The sequence below is a fragment of the Pezoporus occidentalis genome, unplaced genomic scaffold, assembly GCF_034315485.1.
Source record: "Pezoporus occidentalis ecotype Australia unplaced genomic scaffold, CSIRO_AGI_Poc_V1 ctg78, whole genome shotgun sequence".
NCBI lineage: Eukaryota > Metazoa > Chordata > Aves > Psittaciformes > Psittacidae > Pezoporus > Pezoporus occidentalis.
The window spans coordinates 1,963,938-1,978,472 of NW_026916137.1; the positions used below are offsets into that span (position 1 = coordinate 1,963,938).

At 41.8% G+C, this 14,535-nt stretch overlaps 2 protein-coding genes across 2 annotated transcripts in view; one reads left to right on the plus strand and one right to left on the minus strand.

Annotated features, from left to right (window-relative positions):
* SYN3 (synapsin III) overlaps positions 1-2,120 on the plus strand; it is a 257,234-nt gene extending 255,114 nt beyond the window's left edge. The window contains exon 15 of the transcript XR_009961563.1: positions 605-2,120. The gene's annotated coding sequence lies outside the window, so the exon portion shown is untranslated. The remainder of the gene's footprint in view (positions 1-604) is intronic.
* A 751-nt stretch (positions 2,121-2,871) lies between these two features.
* Positions 2,872-13,625, minus strand: FBXO7 (F-box protein 7). The gene is made up of 9 exons (XM_062602733.1): positions 13,359-13,625; positions 12,059-12,338; positions 10,812-11,039; positions 9,273-9,414; positions 8,089-8,172; positions 6,881-6,973; positions 5,779-5,955; positions 5,085-5,122; positions 2,872-4,720 (listed from the first exon to the last, which is right to left on the minus strand). Exons 1-9 carry the CDS (start codon positions 13,478-13,480, stop codon positions 4,316-4,318), a joined length of 1,569 nt encoding a protein of 522 aa, XP_062458717.1. The 5' UTR covers positions 13,481-13,625; the 3' UTR covers positions 2,872-4,315.
* Positions 13,626-14,535: the final 910 nt, after the last annotated feature.

Here is a 14,535-nt window from a genome sequence, read left to right on the forward strand (position 1 = left end):
GAGAACCCACCCCTTGCATAGTGCTCTATTTAGAAGACACCTAATGCAGGCAGAGTCCCCATCCCACCTCCTCAAATTTTCTTCAAGTTTTGTCAAGTATTTAGTCACAAACCACACATACAGCTTCACGGCCAGACTTTAGGCTTTGTGCTTCCCTTAGCAACTTCACTTTGATGACACTTCGGAATGCTCCAGGAGGCAGGGATGTCAGTAAGTTAAAAACATTTGAGCCAGTGGCACAGATCTTTGCTGTCACTGAAACAGGGAGAACCCCAAAGCAACAAGAGCAACAGCAGCACTTGCCATCTTGGAGGGAATAAAGTCAAATAAGCAATTCCTTCATGCATAGCACCTGTAACTAACATCTAAATCCAATGCAGTCATCTGGAACTTGTATGACCTACCCCTGAGCAGTCCTTCACACATATAATGGCTTTTGTGACCTGTGACCACTTTCAGGCTAGTAACAGCATAGCTTTTCCAGGTTGGAAGGCTCCCCAGAGACTCATCTGGATCAATGATTTATACCTCAAGTTCAGTATTACAGAACCACCCTATTCCCTGATTGTTTCATTTTCCCCCCAGTTCTGTGTTGTCTTTCCAGGTTTGCTAAGCATCTTACAGTATAGCATCATAAATACATGTCACTGAGAAAAAAAAACAGACCCTGCTGTTTTGCAGTCTCCAGGAGCAATAAAAGAGTGACAAATGGCCTTGAGCAGGCACTGTCCCACTGGTAAAAACAATAGCAGATTAACAGGCTCCACTATATGCAGAGGAGGTAATACAAGCCTGATGGGAGAGGATTTCCTTCTGTAACACTTCCCTCAGCATGATTTATGCCTTTTGCCACTAAACAGTCACCAGATATAAAGACAGAAATAAAAGTTTACTGCCAGAATACTACTCAACTGCTCTATCCCCTGGATCTTTTTATGTCTCTCTCACAAACACAACCTAGACAAAAAAATAAGTAACCAGTGACTAGTATGGCACAGCCCCATAAATTGACCCTAGTTCATCACCAAAACCACAATAGTTGGATCATTTGCTGATGCTGCATTTCAACACACCAGCAGTGTTCTCCAACAGACCACAGTTACAGGATAGCACGGTTGACTTCATACCCAGCAGTGGCTCAAATCTCTTCATTTGCTTTCAGCTTCCAGCTGTCATCTTTCTAGGAAGAAGCAAACAGAATGGCATCATCCCTCCTCCGAGCTCCACCTTGCAAAAAACAGTGAGAGCAACAGGCACTTTCAGCTTAGGTTGGTTACTCCTATAGATCCTGAAAAGCAACTTCAGTTCTAGCCACAGAAAGTGCTCTAATGGAAGCATTGAGTCAATTTTCCAAGTCAAAATGCTGAAATTCTATACCGTGTTCTGTAAGTGTTCCAACAGTACACTTCAATCTACAACTAGATTTTGTGGCTAGCAGGAGATTCACAAATGCATCATCACGTATTTGTGTTATACCCTTTAAGGCAGGGTTCCCATTCTAAAACCCCTACAGTCTAACAAAGCAAGAGAGGGAGGAATAAAAAGGGTATCTTTTATATGAATGGGGAACTAAAGTCTACCCAAGAGGTATTTCAGGCACTTAAATAGAACAGCTGGAGTTAGGGGGCAATAAGAAGGCAACAGGAAAGTCAATGAATAGAAGTTGCATTTAAATAGCAGGGCCGTCAATGCCCCAGAACATGCCTTGGGATCTCACACAGCTGTAAAAATGGAGCATCTGGTCAGAGCTTCCCTTTTGTCCTGCATGCCTCAATTTTCTCCACCTGGGAGCCAGGAAACAATAATAATTTGTTTGGATCCAGCCCAAGGAGCTGGATCCACCTGAAAATCAGTTTCTGTTTTGCTGTTTAGATACAGCCTGAGACGCATCTTAACTTTCTTGTAATATCTAGGTGTGGTATTTCAAGAGGAATGTCATAGATTCCCATGAGACTACAAGTCTTGTATAAAGCCAAGGTTCAGAAGAACAGCAGTCCTGCTCATAACTGCAATGCTATTTCCCCCTTTCACTATCGACAGGCAGGTATGCAAGACCTTACACCCCACGTAAGAACATGTTATACCATCTAGTTGGTTTAAGTTTCTTGAATAAGCTAAAACAATAAATAGAAAAGCCAAGGACTATAGTTCCTTATTTCCAAGGTATCCACACGTATCCAACACTGTTAAGCAACTTTAACAGTGCTGGAGACAGGTGAACAGTACAGGTAAGAAACACTCACCTTCAGGCATGTCACTTTTTGTGATGTCTCTTCTCAAACAGTAATGACACGCATACCTGACTTCAGAGCTGTTGAGCTAGTTTTCAAGTATTTCCTCTATTTTGTCATCTAATTTAACACTGTTGGTCCCAAGATACTCACTTGATATATTTCAAATCCTGTTTTGGGAATGAAGGGGACACCTCTTTAGGGAACTTGACAGTTCAGACTAAGTCACATCCCTTTACCTTTCGCTCACAATAACCTTACTATAATGTGAAGCCACAATGAAGAACAGGAAGGAATATCTTCAGGTCACTTAGTGGTGTATCTGTAAAAAGGCTGAGTACACTTCTTCAAAAACTAACATTCAGATGACAAAATCCAGGATAAACAGAACCTGTGGCATCAGCCTGACAGAAGTATAATGATGCTGTTTTCATGGCAGGGAGGACTCAACTATAGAGCAGCATGGGGCACACTCATTGGAACAAGGCAATTCAACCACTGCAGGAAGATGTTAAAAACTGAAGCTAATCTTGGTATTGAAGGGAAACCGGTGTCCCCAGATTCTTAGGTGCTTAATTATGGCAGGATTTGCACATGCCATTGCTGTGAAATAGTAAAGGGAAGAAAGAAGCAATACAACTTTTGACAGCAAAATAAGGTATTATATTTTACTTCCACTGGAGTTAATGGCAAAACTTCCTGGCCCTACCGAAGTCAGCTGATTTTATACAAAACAAGATGATGAATCACTAAAATATCACCTGAAAAAGCACATAAGTATTACCCATTAAATAGCTTGTATTTAAGAGGAAGTGTCATTCCATTTTCACTAGTGGAATTCCAAAAATATTTCAGAAAACAGTATCAGCTGTCACAACAGTCATCAGTACAATTTACATTTACAGGAACACTGAGGTCAATCCATCTTAAAAAAAATATGTAAGAAATAAGAAGTTCTAGCAAAGTTTAGTCATTCCAGTCTTCCTTTAATTCAGCTCCAACATCAGCCTGCAGGTCTGATCAGACAACTTTAACAGTGGTCTTGTCATCTGCTCGTTAGTTAATAAGACAACACTTGAAAGGTGCTCATAAATTCCTACAACACATTTCCTCTTGGCAAGACATATTTTGATACTCAAGCAACGGAATTAAATGGCATTTACTGCAGTAAAGTCAGAATTGGTTCCACTTCTCCTGCTGGGTTCCCATTTCCACTGCAACCAGGTCAACCTATTCAATTCCTTAAGTTATGCAGGAGAAAAGACAGATTTTTTGCACCAGTTTCAGTTCACACACAGTAAGTGCAGCCATGTATTACAGCTCCTTATTTGTAAAGTCAAGGAAGAAGACTAAAGTTTTGCTGCTGGTTCTTTGTAAAATTGCTCTGCTTCTGTTCAGACTTCTGAGTTGCACTGTAGCATGACTTTACTCAGTTGTTTGTAAAACAAATTGATTTGTGTTCTGTTATTTCCATTGTAAAGAAAACCCCTTCCCTGTACTCTTTGTGTATTAAGTAACAATACAAAAATGCTTTTTACCTAATAAAACATTAAAGAAAAAAGGAAACATCTTTGAAAATTTCCACAAACCCGTATCTACCAAACAGTGGCAGTATCCTGTTCTACATGGAACTCTGTACATTTCTTTGTTAATAAAGATTATTAGCCAGGCTGACTTTAAAACAACATCATTTTTCCTGGCAATTTAATAAAATTCTTCAAATAAGACAGACAAGTATAGGGTTTGTATTTAAAGTGCTCTTTATCTGATGCAGCAAATTACTTGGCTGGTATCCTTCTGGTCTCTAAGTAGCACTTCACAGACAATTATTAAGGGCAAAGGCAGGGGAGAGCAAAACAAACTGTCCTACATTGTAGCTCTGTGAAACAGAGCTTAGTGCCAGGTGGAACAATACTACCAGAGCATAAAACAAACCCAGCCTTAGTGGTTGAAACATTACCATGCACACATGTTCTTGCTACAATCAGAAAAGAAGGCAGAAGTTAGTGCCTGCGATTTGCAATCTCCTGCAGTTAAAAAGCAACCTAAGGGACTAGAAAACTCACTGAAGGAAAATGCAGCAATCAAATGAATGCACGGCGAATGTCCATGGGGCGGCCTCGGCTGGGTCTAGGTGGAAACCTGTCACTGGGACCAGCTCGTCCTGGAAGTGTGTGGTTTGCTCCTGGCAAAGACCCAATTGGGTCAAAATGTGGTCTGAATGGAGGAAACTGGGCTGGTGCTTCTCCTGGGCCAGGAATGAGTGAGTTAATTGGGTCTCCAACATATGGAAGTGTTTGTCTTTCATCATATTCTCCACCAATGATCATTGGGGGATAGATTGGGTTTGATGGGAATGGGTTGGGAGGAAAGGGATTAGGATAGAATGGGTTGGGATGAAAGGGGATTGGATGTGGTGTAGGGGGCAGAAACATCATGTGCCTCCATCTGAGGGCCTCCTTCTTCTGTTTCAACTTTTTCTTGTATAGCTGCAGACAGAAAACAAAGGCATCTTAAAGCTCTGTAACTGCTTTGCATTCCAGCTTCAGCAACAGCATTCAGTTCTGCAGCAGAAAAGCACTCCTCACCAGTCTGAAAACCCAGAACAGCAACTCCCCCACCTGACAAAGGCCAAACACAGCATCTTTGGAAGACCTGTAACTCAAAATTTGGACATGCATCATCTAACTTGATGTTGTGTTCTACTCTGACCAAACTCAACATGTGTACACAGAGCAACACAGTTTAAACTAAAAATTAACTCAAAGTTCCGCCTTCCAAAGCCTTTGCTTTATTCTCAAGTTAGCCCATGGACACTAATCTCCAAGAGATGATATAAAAAAAGGCACTTACTTCTTTCCAGTCTGTGTCACGAGGCCTTGCAATAGGATCTACAACAAGAAGTGAAAAATTAAGAAGAGCAATCTATTTTGGTTTTAAGCAGCATTCATGCTACAGATATGCACAGTCTTTTCAGAATTCAAAGAATCAAGAGATTAAAAAATTTTTGGTCAATACATTTTTCATAAAAAGTATCTTAAAAAATATAAAAGCTCCAGGACCATTCAATAGGTAGCCTACTTGCACACCTATTCTACATAAAGCATCACCTCCAAAAGTTACTAAGCAGAGAAATCCCACAAACACTGTCCCATCTTTGATTTCTATCACCTTATTTCCTCAATCTATTGTGAGAAATTATAGCAGAAATATCTCTTTACTTCCTAGTATCTGCAACAGCTGGTACACTAAGGTAGCAGGGGATACAGGTGAAAACAAGGTAAGTCTGCACCACACAACAGGAAGAACTATGTGGTTCATCAGTAATGGCTCAGCAGATTGTCAACAGTTTTCCCAGCAGAAAACTGTGAATCCACATGAATTACACCTGATCATCTGTATGGTTAGCACCACAAATGACTGTGTTTAGTCATAGTGTTTAATAATAATAAGTGGTTGCCTGAGGAGCATCTTATCAAAATCTGTCACACATAACCCCTCTGCTCACGTGAGAATGTAAGTACAAAAACATGTGTCTCAGCATTACCTCGGAAGTCTCGCAGATACATGAACCTCCATAGAAGCTGGTCGTTTGTAGCTGTGTAAAGATCATGGCAAACAGCTGAGAGAGAGATAAGTGAACGGACATCCAGAAGTCTGAAAATCCGAAGCTTGAGCTCAAGAGGAAGGACCACTAACCCAAACACATCTGGCAAGTTCAGAGCTACAAAGTACAGAAAACAGAAGAATTACATAAGCAGTGCAGAGTTTATTTCTAAAGGCCCTAAAAGAAAGGACATTATAGTCTTTCCCTTAAATCATTTCAATTTGATGCCTGAGTTACACCAACTTTCTCAAAGCACTGATGTGAATTCTTGTAGAACAGATCTCTTGCAATTCTAAGTGCATTTACAGAGTGCACAAAATAGGGCAGATGGCACTTTATACTGACTGCTATTGGCCACTAAGCCTCAGAAACATTCCACACATCTAACTATGTTTACAGGCTACAGAACAAAGGGATAGCTCACAAAAAAAGACCTTCCCAATTTCATGAGCCCACAAAAACCACATCAAATACAGAGCACATACTTCACATAAAACCTTCCTGCACTGAAGTCTAGAGAAAATTCTCCTGAGTAATCTTTAAAGATGAGAACTTTTATGGCAATACCTATGCAGAGAAAGCCTGGCATCCTACCACTGCACAAACACCAGCTTGTGTTACTTCCTACCATCTTTTCCAAACCCTCAATGACCAGTTACTGAGAAGATCATTCCAAACATGATGCAACATAAGTCTTTCTGCTTTGCCAAAGAAATGGATCAAAACTACAGATCTACTGCCATGAAGTTATTGTGATGTGATTTTCTCACTGCTAAGTGTGGAAAACAGCCACTCCACTTCAGTCTCTCAAGTGAGACTAGAGCAATCAAAAATTAAAATCAGGAAATTACCACTATATTAACATTTTCTAGGATACAAAGATTAATATAATTTCTTTAGAATGTATAGATTACTTTATGCTTACTGTTTATATCACTGAACAGCAGTTTCTAACACTCTTCCCTCAAGGCTTCAGATAGAAGTCCTTCCTTCCATCCTCAAAACTTAAGTACCATCCCAAACTGTAAATATGTTCTCTCACCTTGTCGGGCAGCTGCCAGAAGAGAGTAAACCAACTGGTCTTTAAAGAGACGGGATAATTTCTGAAGGTCTTTGTAAACACCTGCAACCTTTTCTGTCATAGAAGAGAGGTAAAAAGCTTAACTTCAGGAGGTTGTAATGCAAAAATGATGTAAGATAAGAAGAATAATGGTTTTCTTACAAGCAAAACTGTAACCTGCTTGTAATCTTGATGAGAACAGCTATGCAGTTAGAATGTAACTAGCATGCAGTAAGTAATTCACTGAGAAACCAGACAAGTTCCACAGTCAGGTGAGGCTTTCCTTTGGCCTTAAAAGGCACCACTAGAAGAAATACTTGAGTTCTTCACAAACAAACCAACTCTTATGCTGGCAGAGCTTCCTTTGTCAGATTTCAAAGCTCACGTGTAACATGTGCCTACGTTGTAAATGCCCAAAATACTCAGTTTTCTGACAGGAATGGTTTTCTACTCTGTTCTCTGAGGAAACGGGAGCCAGAAGACTCCATCGTTGTATCAGACACATTTCAGTGCTCAGTTAATTCTTCTAAAGCCTTTCTGCTAGACTTGTACATCAGCAGCTGGGGATACCCAGGACACAGTGTAGCACTGTGAGTCAGCCTCAACTGCCATAAAGCTGTTCACATACTTCAGAGAACAAAAGGTTATTTGGGTCTATGCTCACAAGGACCAACATCTGTCTGCCCTTCTCTCCTCCCCCACCTTAGTCTTCCCTCTAATTTTGGCATTCTGGATAGTGCTACATGGTCAGCACAGGTTTTTCTGACAAAAAGTACGTAACAATTATGGTGCCACAACAAGAGTGTAGGTACTATCAGCCTCTGAAGTCCTGAGCTGCCAGGCTTAAAGGGGGTATAATACAGCACTGCTGCCCCAGAGATTCACGTATGTGCTTAGGACCTCATAAATAATAAGCATGTGGGCCAAAGGATGACTCGGGCTTTGTGAAGCTCTTTCCTCACACTGTTAATCTAAGAAATTTAAATCATTGTAACAACAAATGTAAATGAATACAATCTGAATTCCTTTTGTTACAAAGCTGTAGTTAAGCTAAATGGCAACCACACTTTTATTCCTTTTTTTTGCTGTTCTATACTGATTTTGTTCCTCTGCTGAAATATATTCCTATCCACTGTGTCACTTCTTTACTTTACAGTTTACTTACTACAAGTATCATAGCTCAATCATACCTGGCTCCTGAAAGCAAACAAAGGATGCTGGCAATAGCTGTATTCTCTTAACACCTTTAATCTCTTTGTTGATTTTTAATGTTGCTGCAAATACAAGAAAAAAAGACATTTCAAAACATAAAACACATTGAGAGATGACAAAGACTACTTCGTTAATGCCTTACTCTTTGGAGATGCTCGACTTTGCTCCTTACCATATCCCCTCAAGGAAAATACCTAACTAATAGTAAGCAGTTAGACAAATAATTTCAGAAAAACAAAATGGAACATAAAATAGCAGGGAATAAACAAAGACCTTGGTGACAGAAAATAAGAACAATTCTACCACATGAGAAGAGATGTAACACAGCTACAGAAGCTATACAGAAAGCCATTATTATAAGCCAGTCATTAAAAAAATATTAACTAAAGACTCAACAAACTTACTATATGAACACTATATGCGTGGTAGCTGTAACACTGTCCTCCATTTAACCTTAACCTGACTTGGTTAAAACAATTTGACCAGGATGTATACATGTTCTGAGAAAAATATATGTGCTCATACAAATTGGCACAATCGGTTACAAATTTTACAAACAAACATAATGAATTTAATTTAGGATACCTTGAAATTCAAATCAAGTCCCAGTTTAATATTGGCTCTGCAGAACCATGGAATTTTTCTAATGCTCAATAAAATATGAAAATGGGGAAAAAGACAAAAACACCCCTCCAAGTGATATGGAAGTCGCTTCAAAAAAATAGACCACGGGTAAATTGCCAGCATGCTACAGGAAAAATTAAAGCTAAAGAACAAATAGTCTGGAAGTTGTTTATAAGTCTTGCAAAGAACATAAGAAAAGACAAAATACTGTAGCTGGAACAAAGCTACTTCTTTTAATATTTGGCAAGTATACCGAAGGTCCTATGAAATGAGACAAGAAACAGATCTCTACCACACTGCAATGAAAAGGACAGCTGAATCCCCTAAGGACTGATCTTTTATGATTAGAGAGAGAGAAACAGTTAACACTGATCCAGGAAATGCCATCAGCACTAGGAAGTGCCAGCTCTTGACCTCAGCAACACTGATAATCAAGTTGCAGTTTTAAACAGAGTGCACAGAAGCACATTTAAGTTCTCACTCACTAAACACTAGTGATATTCAATGTGTACCCAGGATAAAAACTCAACTATCTTACCATTAACAGCAACAAGATCTCCCAAAGGCACACAAGTCAAACCAGCAGAACCTTCTTCACAAAGAGGATGTGTGTACTGTAGTTTATAGACACCATTCCCTCTCCATTTCTCTGGCATAGACACTGCCTTGGCTTCTGTCCCCTAAAAACACAAAGAGATAACACACTGACACACTTTAGCCACATACCAAAGCTGAAGGGTTTAAAAAAAAAAAAGAGGATTAGAAGTTAGGAAATACCAGATTTATGCTTGCAATTAACTCTTTAAGTTTAGTCCCAGTGCACATTATGACACAGACTATAATCACAAGATATAAGCACATGTAGTGACAGGACAAGGGGGAATGGCTTTAAACTGAAAGAGGGCAGATTTAAATTAGACATTAGAAAAACATTATTCCCTGTGAGGGTGGTGAGACACTGGCACAGACTGCCCAGAGGAGCTATGGCTGACCTATCACTGGCAGTGTTCAAGGGCAGGTTGGATGGGGCTTGGAGCAACCTGGTCTAGTGGAAGGTGTCCCTGCCCGTGGCAGGGGGTTAGAACTGAATGAGCTTTAAGGTCCCTTCCAATTCATCTATGAATACATACTGTCTTCCCCAGAGTGACAGCAAATCTAAGGTGAAGTTTAGAAATTTTCTGTCCGGTCCGAGTTTCTGACAGGAAAGGTTGTTCTATGAGCACTCACACCTATTTATTTTCTGTCATGCATTTCAACATTCTGACAACTTCTGCATGTACATTAATCTGCTGAATAAAACACGTTGTTGCACCTTTTATGTGAAGCTTAGATGTCTGACAAGACTTGAAGAACCACAGCTTGAAATTAATTTGAACATCTGAGCAGACTAACAGTTTTTCCTTTCAATTTCAGTATGAAGAGGCTCAAATGGAATCACAGAGAGGAATAACAAAATCGCAAGTACAAATAAGACTCACCCTTTCCCCTGAAATCTGCAAAACAATCATTTTTTCTACTGCCAAGCCTACTCAATGACAAGAACATTCTTCCCAGTGGCAAATGTATTCTTCAGATAGTGTTTCAGGCTATGTGCATGCAATCAACTTAGCAGATTCATTAAACTGGTATCGGCCAACCAGACACCTAAAGCAACCCCCACATGTGCCTAGTTAGCCTCACTGCAAGAAAGGACACAAGAATTTAAACATCTTCTCTGAGACAAAGTCTTTTTTTGCTATGATTCTATGATATTCAGGCACACATTAGCAAACATACAATTCAAATCTGAAAATTTAAGGGGAGAAGGTGAATTTATACATGGTAACAGAGGTACTGCCATAGATGCTCAAATACAACACCTCTGTAGGTTACTGGCACCAAAGCCTAAGCTAACACAGGTAGCGGCGTTGGAACTAGATGATCCCTAAGGTCCCTTCCAACCTAAACCATTCTTATGATTCTGTGACATATAAAGACAGAAGCAGATCTTCAGATGCATCTTGTATCACACATTCCCATGGTATTTCACAACTGTCATATACTGACCAAGGAACTTCCTGTTTGGTTCCACACCTACCTGAGGTACATAGCCTGTCTCCATCATGAGAAGATGTAGTAGAACGATCAAGGCATCAGCGGCACTGGTACACTCAGCAGAAAGATAAAGCATCTCTAAGGAGTGTGGTATTTCACCATCAGCAGCTTCACTGCACAGCATGGGTTCAGAGGGATAGGAACCTGTACCTTCTTCCAGGTCAACATCTTCTGGGACTAATCCTGAAGGAAATTCTAGGCTGGATCCTGCCTTCAAGGGAGAGAAAAATATACCTCTGTTCAGAAAATTACATCTATATGCATCAACATTACTAGTCTGCTTATTCCAGTCCTCACAGGCACCAAGTCTCCTGTACTGATTTCCCATATTGAAGAGATTCATTACACCTTCATTTTCTCATATCCCAACTGGAGACCAGGATTACACAAATAGCCTCCCTGATTTTTGATATTTATAATGCAAGCCCTCCATAAAAGTCTGTCATGTTACTGACTATACTACTTGAAGACAAAGTGATAATAATGTATTAAACCTTCATTAGAATTTTTACAACATGCACAGGAGCAATTTACTCACTACAGTATCATTTATTTAAATTTAGCCAACATGTATGGCAAGTAACCAAAATAATAACTTGGGCCACTTAGAAACACAACAGGCCTAAATAGCTGGGGAAAAAAAAAAAAGTAATCACTGAGTGATTTTATCGTGGCTTCCTTCTATACTAAATCATACCATATTATCACATTAACTGATAAAACCACCCACAGACACAAAAAGAAGTGGTGAATGAAAAATATAAGTCGATCTATCTAAGCGAAGGGTCATGAAAAAAAACTGTCTAAAGGAACTGTAGCTATTTCTACCCCACATCCACGCCCAGTGGCACAAGACACCCTTATGAGCCTGGCATGGCCATCCACACATGGAACTTCCTTTCTCATTAACAGCAAAGCACACAGCCCCAGTTAAACAGATTTTCAGACTTCCACAGTTCTTCTACAATGACATTTGCTTTGAAACTTTCTTGCCATCATCAACTATAATTTTGAAGGAAGATGTCAGAATCTTTCAGCTAAATAAACAGGGAACATACATAGTCAAATAACTGGCTATGTATACACAGTGTACATAGCCAAATAACTGGATATGTATCAGACAAGTATAAGGAGCCAATGCTCTGAAGATCTTCTCTACTGTGTAGAACAGCAACTGACATAATTTCTTTGTTTTGCCTTGTGTTGACAGTTCAATTTTTATGTACTTACCCTCTCATCACACTTTTGAACTTCCACCTGAGTTTTCTGGTGATCAGACTGCTCATTTTGCCCTTCCTTTGGCCTGCTGGCCTGACTTTGGTTGGATGGCTCATGACCATTCTGAAGTGGGTGAGAAGTAGACGAAGGAGGTAGATTGGGTTGTCCATCTGCTTCTTCTAGTAGCAAGCATATCAAGTCACCAGAAACAATCCCATACGAAGCTAATGTTTTCTCATTTTCTGTGAGAGCATCTTTTCTGTTCAATGTTATTGCAAACCTAGTATCCGGACTGCAAAATAAAAAGGTAAGGAAACATAAGGACTGCACCTGGGACTGCATACTACAACAGTATTATGCCATGAGTTTTAATCCATTAATAATCAGCCATATATTAGAGAAAGAGTGAAGAAAAAAATATGGTATTTAATTATGTTTTTCTCCAAGCACATTTTAAGTGGCTGTAGCTGCTTGGTAGGTATAACTTCACTTTATTAAATGTTTATAAAACAGTTACGAAGGAAAGCAAACAAGTGCCCTCTAAATTAGAAGGTATCACACCTAGCAAAACAAGCTTTAAATAAACTACTAGCTGAGATTATTTAAAAACAAGAGAGTGTTGCAGACTCGACCACCCTGCTTTCTCATTAAGCAAAACATTCATTTCGAAAGGCCAGAATGCTAGTTACAACTGAGGGTACTAAGATGTTTCAGAGTAAGCACAATAAAACCAAACAGAAACAAAACTGGTTAGCACAGAAGCAGCTATCCAGTATAAGCTATGTAACACACCCACTGTGGCAAAACAAGCAGTTAACTTCAGATCTCCCCTGTCCACGCTGTGGTGCGGCACAGTGCGGTGCTACCAATGTGTTTCAATAGCGAAGCATTAGCACACCGCACCCAATCAAAGGTGAGCTTCTCCCAAAGCAAGTTTCGCTTTCTATCCCCGCAGCGACCGGCCATGACGCAAACCCCACCTCAGGCAGTGGAGACCCAGTCAGCAACCCCGAGAACAAGGCAAAACCTCCAGCTGGGATCGTTTATAACCCCCGCGATGGGCTGCCCATAACCCCGGCTCTGCCCCGGTGCCCCTCGGCGGGACACCGCACACAGGCCCCACCGCCAGCACCCGCCCTGCAGGGGGCAGCACCGCCGACGCCGCCACCGCCGCCACCACCCCCCCGCCCAACGCGTGGTACGGCCCTGCCAGGCCAAGCCCCGCGCGCGCGCGGCCACCGCCTTCCCCAGACGCTTTTCCCCCTCATTCCCCCCCACCCCCGACCCCGATCTGGTTCGCTCCGCACGTTACCTGTACCCCCAGGCAGGCAGCAGGCTCTGGCGCAGCTGCGCGCGCAGCTCCCCCAGCGTTGGCTCCGCCCCCTCTACCTCCAGTGGCGCCGTTTGCTTCTGCATTCGCACACGAAGCTTCATGGCGATGGCGGCGGCGGCAACGGGGTCGCCCGCCTCACTCCCTTAGACTAGGCCCCACCGGAAAGCGGTGGCGGTGGTGGCGGCGCAAGGGCTGCCGGGGCGTGCCGGTGTTTTGGTTGGCGCGGCACCGCCCCCGGCCGGCACCGCCCCCGGGGCCAGCGGCTGTCCCGTCAGCGCGCCGCCGGCCGCGCGCACGATCGCTGCCTCGGCGTGCCGCGTCCTGGACTGCGCGGCGGCCCTGCCCGGCAGCGATCGATGATTGGGCGCTCGGGCTGTGCCGCGCATGCGCCGGGAAGGGGGTGGTTTGCCCGCTCTTATCTTCATTCGTGTGGTGCTTGTTGCTCCTCTTCGCCTCCGTTACTGAGGCGGTTTTGCTGCTGTAGTTCAGCGGTGGTCCGTTCCTTTCAGCAGTTTATCCCCGCCGTGCCTGGAAGGGGATGGACGCTGGCGGGAGTGGCTTCTGCGCGCTGTTTGCCTGTTGCCATGTGGTGTGGAGGGGTTCTGTTTGGCTGCTCTTTTCCCTCGTTCTAAAACATGCTGAGAGAGTGTTCTGCTGGCTGGGCCTTAAACTGTTGGTGAAGTTTATGGAAGCGTGCTAGAGGAAGGGATGAAAGATGCTGCCCTCAAAAGCGGTTAGTTTTGTAAAGGAGTGTGGCGGTTTTTTAAGGCAGATGACTGAATTGGCATCTTGAGGTAATGTTGTAGTGCGTGCGGTTAAATAGTCTTGCCAAAAATATAAAGTGGCACAAAGTCAAGATTACTGGCGTTAGTTCCCCTTTATCTGTCACACTTGGGGAAAAAAAAAAGCCCCTCTCCACATCTTAGATCTTTTTAAAAAAAGTATATTCAGTTTCATCTAGAAAGACACACTTTGCAGACATGTCAGTTGGGGAGGAAATGTAAAAGGCGTGATTTATTCAAGCTTTTACTTGATGAATTCTATTAGAGAACAGTGAATTCGAATGTAACTTCAGAGCAATGGTTAGTCTCAGTTCATCTTGGTTTACTTTCTAATCATACAGTTCATACAAGGAACAGTAGAAGAAATAAGAGGT